The sequence below is a fragment of the Etheostoma spectabile genome, chromosome 15, assembly GCF_008692095.1.
Source record: "Etheostoma spectabile isolate EspeVRDwgs_2016 chromosome 15, UIUC_Espe_1.0, whole genome shotgun sequence".
Lineage (NCBI taxonomy): Eukaryota > Metazoa > Chordata > Actinopteri > Perciformes > Percidae > Etheostoma > Etheostoma spectabile.
Genome location: NC_045747.1, coordinates 11,147,139 through 11,171,796, shown reverse-complemented (window position 1 = coordinate 11,171,796; position 24,658 = coordinate 11,147,139). Strand labels below are relative to the sequence as shown.

At 43.3% G+C, this 24,658-nt stretch overlaps 1 protein-coding gene across 3 annotated transcripts in view; it reads left to right on the top strand.

Moving 5' to 3' along the window:
• Nucleotides 1-24,658, top strand: part of adgrl1a (adhesion G protein-coupled receptor L1a) — a 104,595-nt gene that overhangs the window by 19,554 nt on the left and 60,383 nt on the right. For 2 of the 3 annotated variants that reach the window (XM_032538531.1, XM_032538529.1), the window contains exon 2: nucleotides 21,387-21,510. In XM_032538531.1, coding sequence (XP_032394422.1) covers nucleotides 21,441-21,510 — 70 coding nt within the window. In that variant the 5' untranslated portion in view covers nucleotides 21,387-21,440. Of the gene's footprint in view, nucleotides 1-21,386; nucleotides 21,511-24,658 lie in introns of those variants that run through there. The other variant, XM_032538530.1, reaches the window with a different exon arrangement.

Here is a 24,658-nt window from a genome sequence, read left to right as displayed (position 1 = left end):
CACCCCACTTGTTCCTTCCTCACAACCTTCCTTTCACTCAGCTACTTCCACTTCTTTTACTTGTTCCCATATGTTGTCCCAAATTCTCTTTTTCTTTCCATCTCTGTCTCTCTTTATTATATTCTCCTTAGGCCGCCTGCTGGCCCTCGGCCCTGCTGCTTATCCCTCGTATTCGCTCGTTGTATCTCCAGATTATTTCTCAGGGGGGCATTCTGTGTGCTCTCCACCATACTGTGTTATCTAGCTCATCAAGTGGGTTGTAGTGGATCAGGATAGTGGGGGTTGAGGCTTGATGTTGTGGCAAACAGGTGGCCCATAGGGACCACCACTAACAGAGATAAGTACGAAGGCATTGGAGGATGGTGACGGTTCTATAGCAGTCTTTTCTAAACTGGCATGGTTTCTAAACAACCAAACCATTATTTGTTAAGGCTAGCCATAAATATCATGAAGTTGTGAAGCTACACAGTGGGCCCACCAACTGCTAGTGAGCTACAAGATGGATGGAATGACTGCTGGAACTAATGTGGCAGCGGAGTCTCAAGGCATGAGCGTGACTAATATCTGGTTTAGCAGTTAAGTTCTAGAACTTGCTTTTATGTGATTATTTTAACTGTGTTGGGGCACCTGCAATTTGGCATTGATCATTATTGGTTGGCTGGCTTTTAACATCTGGGCCACTGTTTAATGTTCCTGTCAGGGATGGTTATCATGTAACTTGTTTCTCCTGTCTCATGTCCTCACACCTGTTAAATGGCAAGCCATCTTCCATAAGAGAGAAGAAGAGAGAGAGCATGAAAAAGAGAGTGGTGCAGCACGGGGCCCTTATTAAAGCTGTCCTCCAAGGCTGCCCTCTGACTGATTCCCCCTGTAAATCTCCCATTTAATTGGAGAGGGCACAAGAAGAGAGGTGCAGCCTCAATCACAAATTTATTCTGTGTCACTAAGGATGAATGAGAGAGAGAGAGAGAAAGAGAGACAGGCAGAAAGACAGACAGAGAGCTCCTCAGAATGTGTGGGTGGAGAGACCAAACAAAAGTCAGAGATATAAACATGACGAGGGTTTGAGGAGTAAGATGACATATTTTTGCCTTGGAAGTGGGAGGCACGAGGTGAGAAGATGAAAAGGTAGCACAGTAATGGAGAGAGACGGGCAAAGAGGTGTGCCAAGGGTGATGCAAGGATAGGAGGAGAAGGACAATGGGCGAGGAAGAGAAAGTAATGGAGGGAGACAAATAGAAATGGCAGGCAGTGAAAGAAAAGGAAGGTGTGTGTGTGTATGTCTAAGATAGAAAGAGAGAGAGAGAGAGAGGTAGAAGAGAGACAGGCTGATTTCACCAGCGTTGCAGCCTGAGTGTCCTCCCTTAATGGGGTTGCCATGACAACAATGTATAAGAGAGTCAGGCTCCAGCAGAGTGTGTGGTATGTGGATGTGTGTGCGTGCTCTGCCCCTCAAGTGATTGTCTGTGAGACAATATATAGTAGGATACCGTAACAAAAGTGCACCTTGGGCTTTTTTTGTAAAAGGGCGGGAGTTTATTTCCTTCCACTGTTTGTTTGGTCGTATGTCCTTGTATGAATGACGGAGGGAGTGAGAAGGAAAAGTGTAAAGGAGCTTCTCTGTCTGTGTCATGGCCCTTCCTGGCAGAGCCAAGTGAGTCTGCAGTAGCTGTTGTGTACTGGCCGTGTCCCATGTACCAGTGGCAGCCATGTTGAATGAGGTTAGGTGATGTCAAGCCGGTCAGGTGACGTTGTTTGGAGGGCCCAGCTGTCACAGAGCAGAGGCAGTCCCACAGGAGCACCAATCTGTCATCATTATATTAATGACACGCATAGCACTGCTAGCAATGTCATCTCTTGTGTGTGCCAAAGCTAACGAGCAGCGCCCTAATTGTAAAATTAATTGAAAAACATTTTGATTAAAGACCACCCTCCCTCCTCCATCTTCATCAGCTCCCCTTCCACTCTGCGCTGCCATCTTTCTATCCCCCTGGTTATGTCCTTTGGAGTTTACTCCCAGCCATAGCATCTCTCACATACACACAATATTCTCACTTTCTTTTGCATCCCTGACCTTATCCCATTTTCATCTCTGCTGTGTTTCTTCTTTAACCTTTTCTAACCCACCAACACAATCCCTAGCCTGTCATTTTCTCCTTCCTTCAACAAACTCATTTTCTACTATCTGTCACTTTCTTCTTTCGTTAGGCAAATTACAACTCTTTTATGTGCTCAATCTCCCTCCTCATCCCTCCCTCTTCCCCCTCCTCTTTGTCTTTTCCCATCAGCCTCCCTACTGTGCTGCTTTCTCTTTTGTCTTTTTTCCTCATGTCTCCATTACTCTGTTTTACGCCCTCAGTATGGCTGTGTATGTTTGTATGCAGTGGTGGTTAACTTATAAGCGGAAACGAGTTAGTAGGGTGGTCGTTTCTGCCTAGCTTTGCCTTTTTACTGCACACCCCCTTAGTCCTTTGTAGCCTCAGAGTTCGCTCAGTCTCTTGTAGGGATGTAAAGGTATGAAAATTTTGGCTCACGGTTAGTGACCAAAATTATCACTGTTTTGGTATAATCACAGTATTTTTAAAAGTGTGTTAATCATGTTCAGAAAGCACTGCTAGGCCTACACAAGCTACAATAGTTTCAAAAAGTGTAACAGTGTTTATTATACTACAAAAATGTAATGAATGGAAATGTTCAATGAAAACTGGCTGCTGAACCACTGGCCCGCTGTAGGGTATCCGGTAAGAACTTGAACCAGAGGTGTCTGACTTTGAGATCCAGGAAGATTTATTTACAACTCAAACATAATGTAGCTCTCTTCACAACAACTCAGACACAGGTTGGTTCTTTGGAACGGGGGTTTATTGCCTTCTTCTTTCTTTGGGCTAATGCATCCACGTCATGCCGTGAGAACTATATGAATGAACATAGTAAGCACGTCAAATAAGTTAAACATTACATAGGTAAACAAAAGGTACAAATTGCGCTTGCCGCGAATACAAATAAAGTGCACATTTAAGACAAAATACCTTGTTGGCTGCTTGTCCTGAAAAGAGTTCTGTAAATCCTTGAAAGTGCCTTGCTGTTCGCCTTGGCCAGTGTAACTCCTACTTAACTTGCCGAGCACCATAACATGTGTTAATGCTAGACTTTGCTAGGTCCATCAACAGATTCCGTCGTAGCGGAAACCACAACCACACTTTAGTTCCGAGAAAAACAAAAAAAACGCAATAGACCAAATCTTTAAATTTAACATCTACAGTAATTTTTCATTAAATACATTTCCTATTTGAATGCAGAAGACCATACATATAAAAATTAAATATACTATTTACTTGTGCGTTAATTATGCATCATAACACATCACGTGTTTAAATGGCACTTACACATGAAGTTGACTATGAAGTTATATTTAACGTTACATGTGAAGTTGGATGTGGTTATGAAATATAAGAAAATAGCATTCATTTCTCTGTAATAATTAACAGAAATGAAACATATTGCTCAGTAACACAAACTGAAAATAAGCCACATCTAATGCAGCACACACATCCAAAACGGAGCAAACTGTGTAATAGCTAAGCATGTGGATACACAGCGCCAGTCTGTTTACTGGCGATTGCATGTTGCTAGCAAATTCCCCTAACACGACCTGAATCTCCACACGTGATTGCACAAGTAATATTAAACAATCTGCACATCTATTAGCTACTGTATATGCAATAAGAAACACAGCAACAGCAATATTATCAAGGTGATAATATCTCTCTCTCTCTCTCTCTCTCTCCAAATAAATGTCATGTTGTTACACAGGCTAAACTTCCACATCGTAGCAGAACACAAGATAATGAGGTAGTAAAACCCATGACAGTTTAGCAAGCTACAGAATAGTTTTAATTTACGTTCTGGGCTACCCACATCACTTCAACAAAGAAAATGAAAAAGATAAAGAAAAAAGTCTGCTGCTTCATTCTGTCCCCTTCTCCTCTGTGAGCGCAGTGCGCCTGCTCAGCAACATCAGGTGCCTCGGAGGAAGCTGGGAATGATTAAACACAGGATTTCCACACTGTGGTAATCCACCGTGATAATAAGGATATTTCAAATGAAAAGGGTAATTGTTACCGTCAACATTTCTACCGTGGTTTACCATCACACAGGTAATCGTTACATCCCTAGTCTCTCGTCCCTGACTCTCATTGACTCAAAAACTTTCTCCTTCTCCTCTCTCCAGCAAAGCTCCAGAGCCTGAGGGAAAGAAGGAGAGAGTGATATGGCTTGTGTACATCTCCACTGGTCTTTTATTCTCTAGCCTCCACTCTCATCTTGCCTCTCCGTCTTCTGCTCACATTCTCCATCTCTCCCGTGTGGACTGAGGTCCAGTTTATCATTCTGCTACAGACTCCACGGCAAGATTTCTGCCTTTTGAGCAATTGTGTGTGTGTGTGTGTGTGTGTGTGTGTGTGCATGTACCTGCTTGACAGGAATTTGATTTCTTGCACATTTTATGATCTAATTAAGTAAATGACACATTAAGTATTGACGCTCCCTCTGTGTGCCTGAGAGCATACAGTATGTGTGAGTGCAAAATACAAGGTGTGAGAGAGTGAGAGTATATATAGGCAGGGATAATGAGAGCACCATGGCTCATTAATGTCGCTTTTTGCAATAATGATACAGACAAGAAGGAGGGATTGATCATCAATGAATGATCAATAATGGGCCGTATTGATCAGAACAACAGTTTGTCACCATGCAGATCAACGTCACTGCAGGACACCAGGCTCCCAGGGGAAGGTGTTACTGCCTCACCACAGGCTCCTATGTTCATTTATTTAAGAGGAAACCTACCCACAAACAAATGAATGTCTGTTATGTGCATGATTAGTTAAACATAGCTCTTAGTCAATAGGAGAATGGATTCATGAATTAAGTCTTCCTTTGTAAATTACAAGCTCTAAACATGGTTATTGAACAGCACAGGAACATCCATTCTACAAGATAGCCTTAATAGCTATGCTCAGAGAGAGAATGAAAACATCAAGGGAAATTAGACTAAACAATATCATGTGCTTACTAGCGCCTGCCTTCTTTTCCTTGCTCCCTTTCCTGAGTCCACTCCTGTTGGCCCTTTTTACACAACCCAGACTGTCTCGGAGAGTAGCTGGCAGTGAAAGAAAAGACAGCAAAGTGACTGTAACACCGGTCGGAGTGTTGCCATAGAAACGCAGCGTCACAGCTCCAAAGAAGATAACACATTCAGAGCCATTCCCTTCATTGTAATTCCCACATCCAAGTAAGTAGCGGGAACAGGTGTGATCAACAGCTTTCTTGAATATTAGAAGGGAGGGGTGAGGGAGGGTTTGGCACCTGGAAAGACGGTTTCTCTCTGAATTTAGAGAGAAGCTTGTTCTGTTGTAATGACGACCTTGGGGAAAGAGTGTGAGACAGGTCTGAAGCTTAGCCAGCATGCATTACAATGCAAAGCAAGGTGGCGTAGATGGAGGTACAGTTGCAAAACACATTTTTACAGTTTCTTTCTACTGTAATTTTCCTGCTTTTTGCTATTTCAAGTCAAACACTATCTGTTCATTTTCAAGAGCTTATTAACTGTTGCCATAATTTCAATCCCCTCCGTCCCTATACACCCTGCTTTTTCCTCTTTCTTCTTTAATAGTCTAGAGAAAAAGAGGAGATGGCAATGTTGGACAAGATGTTGAATGTGTTCCTCTTCACATGTGTGTCTGTGCTGTTGGCCCAAGGGCAGATCACTAAACAGCTGTGTGTTAGTGCCAGTAAGTAGATATTTGGTCCACTCGACCCGTAATGCTGGCACACAGGGTGAAGAACAGTGTCCAAGTCCTTCTCTCAAATCATCCATCCATCCGTCCATCCCCTCTCATTGTCCCCGGGGCAGCAGGCAGCCCCAGCTAAATACTGATCTGCCTGAACAGGCACAGGTGCACCAGGGGGTTTGTCCCACTGCCAAATGTTGTGCTTCTGTTTCCTTTGGGCTTATGAGAGGTTTTGCGGCTCTCTATTTTGCATCTGGGGGGATTGCAAAACCTGCAGATGCAAGTGTTTGATCAGCCTGCCGATACAACAGGAAACGGGAGAGAGTAAAAAACAATAGAGGAATAATTCTGAAGAGGTTTTTACAGGACTGAAATAAATGGCAACAGTGATGTGACTCTTTCAAAGGTGTTGTGTATCTCTGGGAGTCACCAAAAATGGAGTGGAGGTCTGATTTTACTGATAGACAATGCAGTATCACTGCAGCTCTCCTCAGGGAACTGTGTTTGGTGTGGATGTGTGTGCCAGGGGATTCTTTAGAGAGGTACACTGCAGGCATCCCTTTGGGAAAGCAGGAAGGGGAGGAAATAGAGGAGTGCTCTGGTTTCATGCCTCAATCAGAAAAGCTTCAGGAGTGCCTCTCAAGGCTCAAGTAGAAGCTAACGTCCATTTGTAGTGTATTTAAAAGAGAATGCGTGCACTTAAGGGCTACTTATTGCTTCACGTAGCTGAACAGAGACAGTGAACGAAAGTAGATACATGCGTAAAAGCCTTGGTACACTCAAAGACTGACACATAGCACAGCAAAACTCTCTCTCTCTCTCTTTGAATGCCCTTGCTTTCTCATTCACTTTATGTCTCCCAGGACAGTGCTCAGAAATGTTGAAATGGGGCCTAACCCACGAAGCAAAGAGGGAGAGTCGTTTAAGCTAAGTTAAACAAGGGCACTTAGATTTTAAAGGGCCATAATCTTCAAAAAGGGGCACTTTAAAATCAATTGACAAGACATATAAAGGGTAAAGACAGATTAAAAGGAGGAAGGTATAGTTGTTGGCAGTTAAGTGACTTATTTTTATGAATGAGCATGTTTAATTGAATGTCATTGATACTTGTTCTGTGAATGCGCCTTTGCTTATGTGCTCATGTCCACGTCTGCAAGTGTGGGCTATCTGTGTGAATGTGTGTGTTTGCTGGGCAGCGCAGGTGGGCTGGATCAGTATCCAGAGCAGCACTGAGCCAGTGATTCAGCTCGCACAGTTTGGGCCAGAATCCAATTAGGACAGCCATCTGGTGACCAATCAGGGCCCTGGCTGTGATGTCACAGCAATAGAGCTCCGGGTTTCATGGGAGCTGGGAGGGGTAAATGCCATGAATCACATTGGATGCCTGTGCTGGTGAGCTTGCTAGTTGGGCCACAGAGCAGACTATCAGGCTATGGCTATGCAGATTGGAGGATGAGGCGTGAGTGGGCAAACTGTGCCGCTGACCAGGATGCTGGGTCACTGAAACCAGGCTGTTGATTTGTGTCCCTGCAAATGTGGGAAGCGTTGTTTGTGCTTCTTTCCTGTAAAGAAGGAATTGTTGGCCTGTACACAAGCTCCTTCTTTATTCATGGCCAAGCAGTTTAGTACACATATATTGGCTTTTATCATTTCTGTCTTTGTTTCACTAGAGGATGGCAGTGACACCGGAGCCCTCGCAGTTAGGGCACGAGGACAATATACTGTATCATGGTGTGATTGACAGCTCCATTAATTCTAATGTGATTAGTATTTCAAGGCTCTCTTCCGTGCGAATGCCCCTATAATTTTAAACGGTCTCAAAGAGCGCAAGCCAGATCTCTAGCACCCAGTGAGTCCCCCTGACCCGGACCTACAATGGAAATGTTCCCAGCTTTCACACCTCTTGCTGTTAGCAGACCAGAGGGGTTTTGGATGGCTGGGTGACAGAGAGAAGGAAGTCTCAGGAGAATGACTGTCAATACCGAAGGGCCCTCTGCAAGGGTGTCAAAGGGGAATCAAGACAGAGTGACAAAAAAAGAGTCTCAGTGAAAGTTGACCTTAAAAAGCTTCACAGTGCCAGATATTGCTTTAACACTTGAGCCTGTGAATATTTAATCAGCCCTTAAGCGAGTAAACTGTGGTCTATGTCTTAGGCTTTAACTAGCAAACTAGCCTACAATAATAATGCAGTTCCCTCAGATGTACAGTAGCGTGGATAGAGGAAGGGGGTGGGGGGATAGACTGCTCACCCCTCAGTTGGGATGTACAGTAGCATAGTTAGAAGAAGTGGGACGGACAGTTGTAATAACTAAAAGCAGTTCAATTCTTCCTCCTTTCATCTGGTGCTTATCTGATCAGTGGAGCAACCAGCTTTCCCTCTCAGCATGGGATTTCATATCAAACACAGGCCAACAACCAGATTCAATAGGCATGACAAGGATAAACATCAGTGGGAACACGCAACGTATTTGCTGGCCTTGCCTGCATATATAAGGGCAGCAGGGGTGAGACAAGCACAGCGTCTTGACATCAGCATTTACGTAGGTTATCAGGGGAGAGCCCACAAGCCGGACCTCATGTATACATCACACAGAGAGTGTGAGTGCAACAAAAAGAAGGAAATTATGGAAAGAGAAAAAGAAGAGGGAGAGGTGAAAGCAGTCATGCAGAGAGAGACAAATCTGAGAGCCTGGCATGAAGGTGCAGGTGTTGGGAGGTGTGTTAGCTTGTGGGAATGTTTGTGTGCAAGCGTGTGTATACTCTGTATGTGCTTATGCCCACTCTGCTGCCCTGGTGACTTCAGGTGTTATCTTCTCTGCCTCCAGACGTGACAGTGAGATAATTAGAAATGTTAACACTCACTGGAGCTTGTACGTGTAAATTCTCAGTTTCTTTCTCTTTCTCTCTCTCATTTGCTTTTTCCTCTCTGTCTTTCATAAATACATACACATGCATGCACACATACACACAACTTCTATTATCTCCTTTAGCCCGTGTTATGAATGACACACTTAAAGTCTGGAATGACTTGGCCATGCAGCAGTGGATCACAATTAACGTCAATGCCAGCATCTGTGGAAATAATTGTCACAGCTTAATTTTGATGCGCTGATTACCAGTTTTTCCTACTTTTGATTCCGAAATACTAACCCTAACCCTTTAATTTACATCTATTTGTACGCAGGATTATTCATTTGTGTATTTTTCACTACTTCATTAGAATTGTTAATTACAGAATGTTCAAAAATGAAAGGTGAAAATGGAATGACAGCTGTAATGTTCACTGTTGAATTAATCAGACTGACTGTAGGGTAAGAATTATGGATGGTAAAAAGCAGTTGCATTTTATTTCCTTGAATAAGCATAGACAGTAGACATCTATTTTTAAGGCAGTCAACAAACAGAGCCTGGTTTACTGATGCAGTAGGAAGGTACTGTTAAAATTCTGACAAATGTCTTGGCTCAAGGAAAGGGAGCTGAAGAGATACAGAGAAAGACATGCTCACTGGAGTGTATTACATGGAAAAATGAAAATTGACAGAAAGCTGACGGAGGGATGACAACCTTGTTTGTCCTTTACTGGATGATCAACATGTGTTACGCGGATATGGGTCCCCAAGGTGGACATGGGGCGGCTGATACAGAGGGTTCCACGCTCCACTGGAATTCCCCTGCCTTTAAATTAGCATCCTAACTCCGCTTACTCAGCTAGCGGCACAAGCTGTGGAAGAGTGTGTGAACACTGGCGATAATGAAACTGCACACCGTCGACATCATTAAAGATAATCTTGGCTCATTTTGTGCTGGGACACATAATCCAAGGAAGATGCCGTGAACAACAGGAAGAGCTCATTTTGCCAGAGCAGGGCACATAAACACCTTCCTACTATCGTCTCTCTGGCTCCCACCAGTCTCACACCTCTCATGCTCGGCTGGGGGGTGGGGGGGGGGGGGGGGGGGGGGGGGGGGGGGGGGGGTAAATAAGTACTATAGGTTGGTTTGCAGAAAACAGATCCCAGGTCAAGGCAAAGGCTTGTCTGAAGGCGTCTCCAGCATGTGTCTAATTGAGCGCTGTGTAGTTAATTGTTTGTGCGTGGGAGGGAAGGAATCAATCTGTTTTCTCACTGCCGTGACTTCTAGGCCCTGAGGTGAAAGACTGGAGCTGGCAGACACACACATACATGTGCAGCTCTGCCAAAAGTCCCCAAACCATGCCTTGCAAGCACAAACTTGCACATGCAGACCCAAACCCTTCCTCTACTGGCACACACACACACACATGCACACTCACTCCTCAGAGGAAGAGGATGTGCATGAGGGGTTATTGAGTCAGGGTAAAGTCAGATCCATCTATCGATTGGCTGCTTGCTGAGAGAGGAGTCAGGAATGTGAGATCTGCACAGGTCAGAGGGCCAGGAGACAGAGGGGATAAGAGACAGTAAAAGAGAGAGAACCCTACAGAGCTTACAGCTAGTAGTGCTCCCCCCACACACATCCCTTTGTATGTAGAGCCAGCGTTCTGCTTTGACATGGATATTCAGAGAAGCTCTACTCCGCTTCATTAGAAGAAGATTTCTTCAATTTGTAATTTGGGTCAGTGCCATATGTCAGATCAATGGAAGAGAAAGACATACTAACAGCAACTAAGTGTTATCCTTATCAATTTATCTTTATCCATTGCTATAGATTGTTCTATCCTTAATGTATAATAATATAAAAATAACTTATTAGTATACAGTAAACCACCATGTCAGTTAACATCAATTAACATGCAAATAAGTAAACTATTTGCATATTTAGCTAATCAGCTCATTTGCATGTGTTTAGTTATCTTTAAGGGTGTTGCTGTAAGTAAGTTTTGATTTGCATTTTAATTCTTTGTTTTCTTCGATGCACCGGTCATCTCCACACAGCAAAAACAGTTGTTCTAGTTTATGGGGAATTTGTAGGAAAAGCGTGTCAACTGAATAATTTACTTTTCCTGTCAATGGGACAAGAGCAACGACTCACATCTGATCTCATCTGAGCCACCAAAGCTCCTTTCCCATTGGCTGACAGCAGCTGGTGGAATGCCTGCAAGCACCCCCTTGATTGGCTCAGAGTTTTTTTTATTTTCACAAAGTCAAAAACTCTTCCATTATTGATGAGAATGAAGCAAACTGGGATCTGATGATGAGATGTGAAAATGGGAGAAGAACTGCAGAGGGATGGAGGGAGCATGTGAGTACAAAACTGGGGCGGTGGGGAGTATGGAGGGGCAGAGACCTGAGGCTGAAGAGAGATATGTAGAGGGGGAGGGGTGCTAAGGTTGATTCGTACAAACCGTACCATCCTTCACTTGGAAAGCAGCAGGTGCCATGAGATGTCAGTTGATTCATCTCTCTTCATGCGCTTGGTTCACTTTTCTCTACCGGACCTTTTTACCCAAACAAAAGCAGAAGGTGAGAGTGATTCAGAGTGACCAGACGCCCGAGACTCTCGGAACGGAGGGGAAAAAGGTCACATGAAACAAGAGGTTCCATGGAGACCACCGACCAAAATGAAATATGTCGATGAAATGATGTACTCAGGCCTCCGGGGACTAGAGGAGAAGGGGGGAAAAACTAGTATTTGAAAAGCAGGAAAAAGAAAGGGTGGGTAGCAGCAGTGCCCTGGGTGTGTGTGTGTGTGTGTGTGTTTCTGGGTGTGGGTGTGGGTGTGGGTGTGGGTGTGGGTGTAAATGTCTCAAGGGGTAAACATTACACCATAACACGCACAACTGAAAACAAGTGCGTGCACAGTGAATGCATGGGAGTGTTAGATGTGGACTTTTTTTGTGTGTACACTTGCAGACTACAAGCAGTAGTGGGGGGAGGCGGTCTGCACAGACCCTCTGGATCCTCTCCATGCACTAATGGGTGTTTACCTGGTGTGGATCCCGGCATAGCGTTACCAACATCACGCTGTTGGTAATTAACAGAAACAGGCAGTGGAAAGCAGCACCTGTTACAGCCTAACTGACGGAGGCCCTGAGCTCTGGGCTCTGGGCTGTGTCTCTCACTGTTCCTCTCTAATAATCAGACCACCATCTCCCATCCATCCTTCAGGATCTCACAGCATGTTTCCATGCACCCGTTTGTTTGTGTGATTATGTGTGTTGTTCAATACAAGAGAAAAGCGCTAGAGACGGAGAAATTATACAATCATTTTTGTAGGAATGATAGATCCAAACATACAGTAGCATAAGGCTCTCTTTGTGCTTCTAGATGTTATTTTTCCAGCAAATGTGCATGCTAGTGTCAAACATTTACCTGTCTGTTTCCCAGACAGCTGAGCAATACACTAATGCAAAGGCTGCTGTGTGATGATTAAACTATTGTTGTGCTTGAGACTTGAATTTACCTAGTATAACAGTGTCAGCGGTTTATATTTTCCATTTCTGTTCAGACTTATTTATACACACACCATCAATTTATGTCACTGATTTAGTTGTTTTAAATAGCAGATAGCGATAAATAAATGAGTGGGTTACAGCATTAAGTTGAGATTTAACTGAATAAGACCACTGCATGGTTATGGTTGCATGGACATACATGTGTGTACGCAGACTTTTATTTCTCCTGTTGTCCCTGAGTAGATATGAAGGTAGACAGTGGGACGAAGGAAGAGAGGAAGTGAGTGACAGCCATGTTTTAGAATTGGGGCATGTCAGCCAGGCTTGCTCTGTCAGAATCTCTTGATGCCCAATCTGCCTATGCTAAAGCTAGATAACCTTGGCAGGCAGATTGGGGTCACTACTATCAAATTAGATACATCACACACGTGCGCGCACGCACACACACACACACACGCACACGCACACGCACACACCCACCACAGGTCACTCCTACATGTGTATTTGGTCCAACTCGCTGTTTGAAAATTCACTTAAAGTTAGTTTGGTTGAATTGCTAAAGTTGCCCTAAATTGTAAATGCCAAGCTTTTACAATGAGATAATGCACTGGGTTGATAAAAGTACAGATACACTTATCTGATGTTTAATTACTGTGCGCTTACAGGCCTGAAAGATACACTGAGCTGGTCATAATGCAAACTGCTCTGTGCCTGTGTGGGCCATTTACATGGTAGTGTGACTCTCTGACATTACGAGTATTGCTAATAAAAAGCACTCTTGAAAACAAAAATGAACCTGGAAAATGTATCAAATATTGACATTGTTAAATGAATATAGATTTTTGTTTTTACCAATAAAAAGGCTGCTCCGTAATCTGTCTGCCAAGATTCGGAACCTGAACGTTGTTACAAACCCTGAAGGCACCACAGCACAATAACAATGTCAGATTCATGTTCAACAAGCAGCCTGCGGCACACTTTTTAAACCAAATAATTGAAAGGGATGAATGGTAAAACTTAATATTAAGTAAAGAGGAGGAAACTATTCATTAGATACAAAGCACAATATGAGTACATTACACTCAGATGTTCCAACTACTTGGCTCATCTCACCTCATCTACTTCACCCTTAATTACATACAAATAGTTAGATAAAAGTAGTTATTGTCAGCAACAATGAAGCAAAGAACCATCAATTTGTTTGAACTGTCGTAACCTAAAGTGTTTACGTCTTAGTTTGGTTTCTGGTCTGTCGGACTTGAGTCAAACTAGCTTCACTGAAACCAAACCTTCACCTGTTTAGAGAGTGGATCTCTAAGGTGGCAAGTTGAAGATGTGACAGAATAATTAGTTGATGGTGCCACTGACACAAAATATGGATACTTTCATTGTATGGGTCTCAGCAATGAGATGAAAAGAATGTCAACCTATTTTTAAATGTCACTGTCTCTTTTTGTTCTGAATCCCTGCTCTACTTTGTGCCACAGATCTAAACTGGGTCAACCTCACATGTGGCGCCCCGATGGGCTCTTCTGTGTGTGTACATGTGTGAGTGTGTGCATTGGTGAACATGTATGTGACTGCTTCAAGACATGATCATGTGCATGTTACCATGCACTGATATCAACACTTCCTGTAGGAGTGGGTGTTTACAGTTTGCCTTGAGTGAGTGACAATAGTAGCTCAACAATCACGAATGAGTTATATTTCCACACATAATTATTGTCTGTTATCCCCAATTAGGAGTGAGAAAGCATTATCTGCACATTGTTTAAGTCTGTTCCTTTGCTTGTCATTAGAGAGAGCTGTGGATGAGCGGGAGTGTAAAAGGATTGTGGGTGTGTGGATATATGCAAAGGTTTTATCTGTTTGTCTGCGTGGTGTTTAACTGTAGTGTGTTTAAACGTAACGTATGCTTGGCTATGGTGTACCGTAGCGCAACAGTGAGGCGGGGCTCGCCCTGCTGGAGCTTTCAGATTAATAGACACTGATAATAACACACACACATCTCACAGCGCTTCTGTCCTTAATGAAGATGGATCTAGCCGGGGCTGGCGGTGCACAGGCACTTGGGGTGGCAGCCTGCCAGTCACAGCCAAGTGACATCTGGGAACAGCTCAATGCAAAGGGCGGGAGGGAGCAAGATTCACCAGAGAGTACAATTTCATAACATTATCATGTTATATCATAATCCATTGTTGGTGGCTCATAAGATTAATGTCAGGGCCGGCAGTTATCACTCTTGTTGTGTAGACTTAATGGTCACAGTGAATTATTCATTTCCTCCTATTGATTTGCAACGCAACTCATGCTGAAAAGTTGACAGCGCAGGTTGACTGATATGGAGTATATCTAATTTGACTGGGAGGTTGAGACGCAAGGGAAAAGAAATGGAGGAGAAAGTATGAGAGCAAAATTAAGTTATGTCCCAGTGCAGACAGATGTGGCCCTAATTGTGCTGCTCAACTTTTTACCTCCTCTAGGTGTTTAAATAGACTTCTTAACATTGACAAAAATTGACATCTCACCTTTGTCACGGCCAAATTGCAATTTTCAGACTGAATTGATGCATTATCTTTCCAATGGTTGGTGATAGGTTAAGAGATGGCTGACAAATTGGGTCAGAGGTTCCATCCCTGTAAGATATTAGAGCCCATTAGAGCAGGGCAGCAGCCAGTGTTTGTGTTAGAAGACAGGTGGGTGCTGAGGTCACTTCCTCTGGCAGCTGTGGCGGCATCACAGGGCAAGCATTGATGGGTGGTGGCATTGCCTCCTGTTGCATCAGTAATAATAAACAGTGACAAGCTCTCTGCCGCCGCTATAAATCACAGGCCACACTGGAGACACTGAAGACCAGGCTGGGGAGCACGTTCTCTCTCCTGCGCTGTGTCATTCCTGTAAACCAAACTGACTTGTTGGCTGGATGGCTTGGGGCAGACTATCTCTATCACTCATTCACAGATGAAGCCCTGTTAACACACACAGTCAACCCCTTTCAGATACTTGTGCACTCTGATTAGCATTTACTTACTCTCCACTGTTACTCAGAAATATTGGACTCTTACTAGCTGCTTTTATAGGCTTTTTTTAGAACTACTACTGCTTTTAGAACTACTACTGCTTTGGAAACATACTGGTTAAAGTGTAGACTCTAGAGATGAGGAGGTGTGTAGTTTGGGCTTTGTGGAGAGCTGCAGCCGAGGGCGGATGCTGAAGCAGGAAAAAGTGGTATGGGGTGTCTATTGAATAAAGTGAGAGGGGCTCCCTCTTTCTCCCCCCTTCCCTTTTCCTTTACTTCTTTGACAGCCACACTAGCCCTGTTTGATATCCCTCCACTGTGTTCTGCAGCTCTGCAGATTCCCTTGTCTCATTTGCATTCCCTTAAAGCACACTTCCATTAAAGTCTCTCCCTGTTTTTTTGTCTCTTCCCACTTTCCTTCTGTTTCTTCAAATAGGTCTTTTTTCCCTGGGTTGCTGTTTTGGAAGGAGCCTTATTCCCTGTTGACTACACAGCATATCCCCACTCTCCCTGAGTCAGTAATCAAACACATTGGCCCTAATACACAGGCCATTACAAGAGCTCTGATGTTCCATCTGCACACAGCCGGCACAATGGTGTCATTATATAAACAGCCCTGATACTGCAGCCAGAGAGATACTACCACACCACTGCTCCGGCCTTAACTGACCTACCCCGATCTGACCTGAATCTGCTTGTGTAGTCGCTGCTATTTTAACAACATTATCCATCTTGAATGAATGCTTTAGTGTTAACATTACAGTTCTCACTATGACCAAGACCGTGTGGGCTGTTGAGCATCAGTGCAAATGTAATAGAATCAGGTTGTTGTTAGGGAATAATATCTAATGCTATTATTTCTTTGCTAGTGATAGCCTCACCAAAAAGGATTAGGGAGATTAGTGATAGGCCCAACTGGAAGATAACAATGAAGGGAGTGGGAGGATGGTGCTATATACAAGCTGGTATAATTTTTTTTGCAGTGTCATTGATATGATCTTGTTTTGGCATCTGTTGTGCACAGAGGTGGGATTCTACAATTTGTTGGGAATTGGATTATTTCTTCAGTTAAGATTTTAGGACACTAAATACTAAAAGGAATATTACTGTTTAAATTTAATAGCTAATGGTGTCAGATTCTGCCAGCCGTTATCCTTGATGTCACTTTCAGCACAGTGATTGAAGCAAACTCTCATAATTAGAGTTATCTGATTCCATGCACATTGTTAATAGCGGCTTTTCACACACACACACACACACACACACACACACACACACACACACACACACACACACACACACACACACACACACACACACACACACAGACACAGACACTGTAAGTGGAAGTGTGTCCAAATCATCACTTTGGCTAATTTGAATAATCATTGAATTAAATTCCACTGTCATACCTCAGCATCGTGGAAGGCAGGTTTGACAGTAAAAACACAGCCTCCCACTCAGCAAAGCTTGATCACAGATGGTGATGGTAATGATATTTCATGGTATGTCTGTTACGTTTCAAAGGAAAAAGTAGGATAATTATATTCACTTTGGCGAGTGATTAGTTTTATGGAGGTGAAGAAGTAATTAATGAATTTGATCTCATCCCCATTTATTGTTACACTTCCTGGTATTGCTCCCTCTTGCCTAACTCAAGAGAGTACAAAAGAGTATCCAGTGTGACAAAGCTTCAGCACCGTTGAGTCAGAGGGAGAATACTTAGAGGCCCCCAGACGAAGCATACGCTTTGGTCGTTCTCTGCAGTCTCATCAAACCCTAATACTACAAGGCTAGCCTTCACTGAGTCTAGTGATACTTTCCTCTGAAATAAAGTGCCTGTCTCAGGCCCAAATCTCAACAGTACTTGTAAAAAAAAAAGTACTTGTTTTTGATTTATTCCAATTTAAGTGGATGTTGGAAGTTTATTTGAACAGAATTTTTACTTGATTACAAATATTTAATGCAGCAGTTTGCATCACTTTCTGATTTGTAAGTGAGATGTGATTGCCATTCAGTTTTGCACGCTCGACTGTGTCGGTTGCTAGGAGGCAATCATTTCCTTCATAGCGGGAGCTTTGCCACTGAACCAACTATTTGTTGTTAAAGCATCTGAGGCATAAACATCAATCCTAATATCATGGGAAATGCTGGTGCTTCATCTTAGGATGCAACGACTTTTCTTTGCAGGAAGCAACAGACCGTCAGAAGTTATGTCAAATTTTTAAATCAATCATGAGTGTTTTCCTATCCAAATACATTTGCGTGTTTGCATTTTCCCACTCCCCACTTTGCTTTCCATTGCACTGCATGATTTTCACTTGTACAACATACCTCATCATCAAATATAGTGAAATGCTAATTAAGAACTTTGCGCGCACAGGCTGCCCAGTCATAGATGCACTGAGTTGACTCATTTTTATCATACTCGTCTCTCCAACCCTGATATCAGATCCCCCTTGTTGGTGGGTTGGGGGGAGGGACGACAGCCTAAAGCGGAGAGTTGCACCAGCTTTTCTAATTTGCAGCAAAAACTGTCTACGTAAACTCTTTGTTCTCCCTCCTTTTGATTCTGGTTGGGTGATCTTTCTAAATGCCTCTTTCTTCTTTACAGAAATGATTTGCGTGATGGGGTAAACATGAGTGGTTTTCGTGACAGACACACACAGCCTTTACCAGTACCCCTTGTGACTTGTAACACCCTGTTCTCAATGAGCTAGTCTGCTAAAGCAAAGGGATCCTAATGATCATGGTGATTATCGTAATGATCCAATAGAAGTGGATAATGAGGTTATTTGCTTTGAATCAAGGCAGCCTGTAAATCAATTGCTGAAAAAACAGAGGGTAGCATCCCAAACAAGATGACCAAGCTGTGCACTTAAGTGTAACTCTGCCATTGCGTCGTTTAGACAGCCGCATGTCTTTGTGTTGATACAACTGACTGCCATTTGCCCTGCCTCACACTTTCTCTTTTGCCCGTCCTCCTCACCTTTCCACCAGTGCAGGGAAATTGCTGTCCATTCTCTCATTTTGTGGGCTCTGGTCTCATAGGGATATGATGTTCCGCTTTATTAGAAGAGAAACAGTGATGATAATAATGGTGGAAGTGATCAGTGCAAAAGGTCAGCCTCTGGCCTCGGGCGCATAACATCCTCCATGTAGGGAGAGCACAGAGGGTGAAGACACCCATCTCACACCCTCCACAAATTCCACTCCTAACCTTCCTCCACCCAGAGGCACACTGACTCATAGACACTGGCAGAAGAAATGCATTCTCCTTTGGCATTTCTTACTATTCCTTTGCTGTTCTCCCTTAGCTATTTTCAGCAGTTTCTCTTCTTTTTTGTTCCTTTGTTCTGTAATTCCTTTGTTTCTTCTTTTTCTTCATTTTGGCTAACGCTATAACCTTCTTTTCTCTATTCCTTATGTTCTCTCTTCCTACCACATTGAAACAGAATGTTGTGTAATGCTTGCTTTTTTTGTCACAAAATAAAACCAATTTGTCCACCCTGCACTTTTCTCTCCCACCCTTCCTCAATCCCCAACCTGCCTTCCCTCCCTCCTCTCTTTCTCTGGCCCACCTCATCTTCTGAGACCACAGGAGAGCTTTTGTTGAAATGTACAGACAGAAGCACAGTCAAAAGAAACAAGCGGAAAGACAGATTTTTCTTATTAAAACATACAAAAGTTGAAAAAAAAAAAAACGATGGCCTGTCACTGCACAGGAGGGGATGAGTTTTTGACCATTAATATTACAGACAGATTGGGGGTTAGGGAAGAAAGGCTGTAAGAGAGAGCGGTGCCTCCAAGACCTCTACAGTACCACATCACATATCTATTGCTATTTGTTTACTGCTTTTCTATTCTTCCTTTGTCTCTCCTGCCCTCCCTCTGAGCGTGTCCTTTTCTCTCAGCTTCTGGTCATAGAGAGTGGTTGCAAACAAACTCAAAATAAGGCACAGGCTGCACTAGTGCAGAGGTTGTGTGTGTGCTGTTTGCCCTCCCCTTCTCTCTCACTCTACGACATCCAACATACTAATCCACACAACAACACACTGGCAGGTTGGTGGCTGCAGGCCGGGCGTTGCCACTGGGGAGGAGGATAAATATCAGAGAAGGTCAGGAAGAGGAGGGGCTGGAGAGGTGGAGGGGAAGCCAAATCAGTGATGATGAAGAGAGGGGGCGAAGCCACCCTGTCACTCAGTACCTGCCATATTGGCTGCCAGGAGAAGAGAGCTTGGCCATGCCTGCATGTGGATGTGTGTTCTGTTGAGCAAACACAAAAGATTACAAAAATGCAGGGACTTTTTTGTCACTTTTTATAATTCCAATTCTCTAACTTAAAGGTGCAATATGTAATACTGACAGCTAGTGTTTAAAATAGTTACTGTAGTACAAATACTGGAGTGAGTTGTCACCCCCGCCGCTTTCTTCCCAGACTCGAAGTTCACTTTGGTTGCCAGGCTGAGCTAACGTTAGATGCTGGCTATATTGACATAAAAAGCCCGTGCTCACACACAGCTCTGTTCCCAACTAACAGACACCCTTCCTCAGCTTAGAATTATAGTAGGAACCGCTAAAAATTGTCTGGTCCTCCGGTAACATTAGCAGTTAGCAGGGTTAGCATGGCGGCGTTAGCCAGGACCAGTTGGGATCCCTTTACTGGTTGTGTCTCAAATGTTTTTGCGAGTAAGTAAACAACTCAGGTACTATAGCTATACAATTCAATGTGACTACAAAGTGTTGAAATGATACAATATGCCCGTCTCTAGTTTCCCTGATAAATTAACCGGAAGCTAATGCCTACCCGTTCAGTAGGAAATTAGCCAACTCCGCGACCTTGTGGGCTCTAAACTATCTCAATCTTTTAAATACAGCTCTAATATTTACCCAGGTTTGTTACGTCTTTGGTCACACAACTGTTAGAAACATGACGTTTTTTTTAGGTCGGGTAGAATCTATCTCCGTGATCCCGTTCATTTGTTTGCTGCTTTCATGGCTGTACTAACGTTACAGCTGTAGCGAGCTGGCTTTACGTTTTTAAAGGTATATCCGGCAACTGGGCAGTTGATAACAATATACAGGCCAAAACACAAATAGAAATTCTGTCACGGAATAAGAATTACAAAAGGTGAAAATACCTGCATTAGCATTGCTGTCAGAAAAGATAGTATTTCAACTTTGCATGTTTCCTTAATATGTGATGATTCTTCGGGGTCATTTTTTGATTTATTACAGTAAATGTATTACATATTGGACCTTTTGATGTATGTCTTGAGGTAAAGTTTAGATTAAAATTAGTGTTATTGTAATCTGTACTACATATTTTGTTGGGGGTGTTAACATTGGAAATTTGTTCTCACTGAAAAGATCTGGTAAGTAGGTAAGTGGAAAAGGCTAAGGCATTGTGTGTGGAAAAAGAGAGTACATGCATGCCCTCCTACAGTAGAAGTTGGTAGGATCCATAAAATAAAAGGTATAAAGGGTTGGCAAGATCAAAGAAAATTCTAAACCCCCTTCCAAAAAAGAAATTGCACCCACAAACACACACAGATGCAGTCCAATCTGTCTGTTTTATCAGCAAGCTCAGCAGGAGGAGTATTAGCTCTAACAATACCGTCTCTACTGTTTCTGTCTTCCAGCCCCTGCAGGGGCAGAGCAGTTTCTATTGTCAAAAAATCAGAGCTAAAGTTCCAGATTATGATTTATTTTATTAGGAAATGAGATGTGTGAGCCCTACGGCAATGCTGACTGAGTCACTGCTTTTCACCATCTCGCTTTGTGTGCATGCCCGCACGCAAACACACACACACACACACACACACACACACACACACACACACACACACAGCCACAGCATTTATTTTTCACATGTTGAATACAGCCCCATTAACAGCCCCAAAACATATGTAGCATGTCTGATTCAATCAAGCGTTCAAACACTGGAGTGATGAGCTGGTAGTGGTAACAGCTGTTGCCATGCCATCCTGCACAAAATGGCCTCATATCTCCCTGTCTGATCATTATACCTGACCACCACAGGGGGAGCCTCTGCTATACTGAGAGGAGTAAGAATGCAAAACAGTACAGTAGAAATATTCCTCTTTATGGACATCCAGTTTCATACAATTGTTTATGAGGCACTTACATCTGTTTATGAGGCACTAACCTCTCTGATATTTCTATTTCTTTTTCTCTGCAGGATCACTCACGCATTAGCATCACCCCTTGTCCTGCCCCCTGGTCAGCCTCCAGCATGGCTCTAGCAGTCTGGATCATCTTCACCTGTGCTGTGGCTTTCTGCAACATTGCTCCATCCTCACCAGGTGTGTGATAAATTTTACAAGTGTTGTGGTATTTCTTTATTTTTTCACATTACATTACAAATAACTAAACTCATGCATTCATACTGCATGTATACTGCTTATTAAACAAGGCATAATTTTGTACTGCTTAACTAAGCCACCTTGTAATAAACACATTAGCTACTGTTGGGTTGGCTGGCTGTAACTGGGCTGACCAGGTTATTGTAAATGAGGATGTAATATTTATATGTCAGCTATGTGATGGAGGATGTAAGTATATTGACTTGCTGACCGGGCTTGAAATGCTGCACTTGATTAACCAAACTGTCTACAAGAGACGGAGAGAGATTGTGAGCAAGGTAGAGAGAGTATGTGTGAGTGTCAATAACATTCTGTGTCATCTTGATGTTAGTTGAAGCATAGCAGGAATATAAGGGGGAATCCGTGCATGTAATGGTGCCATATGTGTGACCTCTTTGAATGTGCCATGTACCAAAAGATATTTAATTTTGTGTTAGTGTGTGAGCTAGCTGTTGTATGTGTAGCAGCAGGTGACCTGGTTGGGCTGAAGTGATGCTGGAGGGTGTGTTGTGTGTGTGTGTGTGTGTGTGTGTGTGTGTGTGTGTGTGTGTGTTTGTTTGGTAGACAGGGATTGCAGGGGAGAAGGAGGGCCAAGGAGGGAAAGGAGGGGCTGTTGGTTGTCTTGCTAGTGGCCTGCCACACAGACAGCAGCACACCATCTGCTGTATGCTCTCAGTCATCTCTGTGCCAACAAGCCGCTGGGTGATGGACAGTGTGGACGAGCAGGGGGAGGAGCATTAGGTGGAGACGCAGTCGCCACAGGGCGGGGCTAGTGATGAAGGAGTAGACGAAGAAACTGAGGGAAGGTGGTTAAATCTAAAATGTGATTGTTTATGCCTGTGTCAGTATTGGTTTCAGCCTTCCTACTGTGTACTCTAAGCTCTGATTGACCAGGTGCAGATCTAATTTAAGTAGGTGCTGTTTTTTTTCCATCTTAATTTGGCTGCTTTTGTAATATTGGATTTAAGTAGCGTACGCTGTGTTCCACCGGGCAAATTTTGCCTCTGGCGGTGTTACTTTGTGTTTGTGTGTGGCTGTGCACATCTGCGGGGAAATAATCCAACTATCTGTATGACCTGGCACTTGTGGGGTAATGCATCTATCTATAAATACAGGAAGGTGTGTGTGTGTGTGTGTGTGTGTGTGTGTGTGTGTGTGTGTGTGTGTGTGTGTGTGTGTGTGTGTGTGTGTGTGTGTGTGTGTGTGTGTGTGTGTGTGTGTGTGTGTGTGTGTGTGTGTGTGTGTGTCTGTGTTTCTGTGTGTTGTGTGTGTGTGTGTGTGTGTGTGTGTCTGTGTGTTTGTGTGTCATGTGCATACCTCTTGAACCGTTAGTCCGATGGATTTCAAACTTGGTGTCTTGCTACGCGCATGAGTCAGTGCAGTGTCAAGTTTTTTTTAAAAGATAATTTTTTGGGCATTTTAAATCTTTTAATAACAGCACAGCTGAAGAAGTGAAAGGGGAGAAAAAGGGGGAATGACATGCAGCAAAGGGCCGCAAGTCAGAGTTTAACCCGGGCCCCGCTGTCTCAACCTATTCTGGCACAACTTCAAAATACAATTATGAACCTGAAAATGAGCATAATATAATCATTTTTAAATTCGTTAACAATCCGACACAAGACAACACCATGTCTCTCTCTCTTTTTGCACACACACACGGTCCGGTTCTGTTGGTTGATGCACGCAGATATGTGCTGATTAGCTCTCATAATGGGCCGGGTGGGTACCACACTGCCATGAGTCCATGACGCCAATGTCTGATTACTCCACATTGTCATTGTGATATTTTGTATAAGTAGCCTACATTGTAAGTCAGTAGTAGGCTATACAGTGGAGTTGCATATTAGGTAGTTTGGGGTCCTTCTGTAAGTCATTTTGGAGTACAATTTTGTTTTGATGAATTCTACAAGTAGCAATACCACAGGCCAAGTAAGCGCTGGTTCCAAATAGGCACATTTTCAATGGGCACCGCAGTAGTTAATAATCAATTAACTGTAATCTGTATTCAGCCCTAATGTGCAGACGCAACATTTGGTTTGGTGAAATTAGGAAAATGTTTTGCTACTTGAATCAGGCACAAAGGCATGCACGTAGGCACATGCGTATACACACCCACAGCTCTTTGGTGCTCATAATTTTGGCAGCCGACTTTTGGCTGAAATGTATTTTCTTTATTCTAGTGTAGTGTGGCCAGAGGAGCAGGAGAGAATAAAAAAAAAATGCAAGGGAGGGAGAATTTAAAGGAAGAGGGCACGGTTTTGAATTGACGAGAGTTGCTGAAATCACTCTCAAGCTAATCAGAGCTCAATTGGAAACCTGCAGGATCATCACACATGGCTTCACAGTCTAATGTGTACCCCTGCTCCTCCTCGGTGTCCCGACTAATCTGCCATGCTTTAACCTCACTCTACTCCTGGCTGCACATTCTAATATTTACTCCTAACACTCACACATTAGTTACTAGCTCGTTAATGCAAATATTCCTAACCAGCATGAGCTTTGCACACATACTTCTTCCCTGCTTTGTCCCAAAAACCCCACTCACCTGCACTATTATTTACTTGTTAATTTACTGTGCAATTCTCCATTTATTTTTGAAATGCAGTGGCTGTGGGAAACAAAAACAACATTTTCCTCTGTGAATGCAAGTTACTTACTAACTTAGGTAAATAAAGTCATATTCCAACTTCCTAGCGGCATATACCAAGCCCCTCCGCCTGCCTTGCCAGGCAGGCTCCATGACAGACGGACAAGAATACCCTGACAAACTGAATGTCCCGCTGATTCCACAGAATGCTCATACTGTACAACCCTTCCTATGCAGCGTTGTTGCTCTGAAAGCCCATTAGACTTGCCTAAAGTGGAAGGCATTGCAGGCAGCTGCGCCGAACGTGATAAATCCCTGACACAGAACTTTCATTTAGCGTGGTGTAAGCATCCATGTGTGCATGTGAGTATGTGTGGCATTTGATATGCACCATTGGTGGAAGCAAGACCATAATAAGGATACCTGTGTCTTTTCAGTCTGTAATGCATGTGAGGTGTGTACATTTGCAAGCTTGTACACACTGTGTGTGTGTGTGTGTGT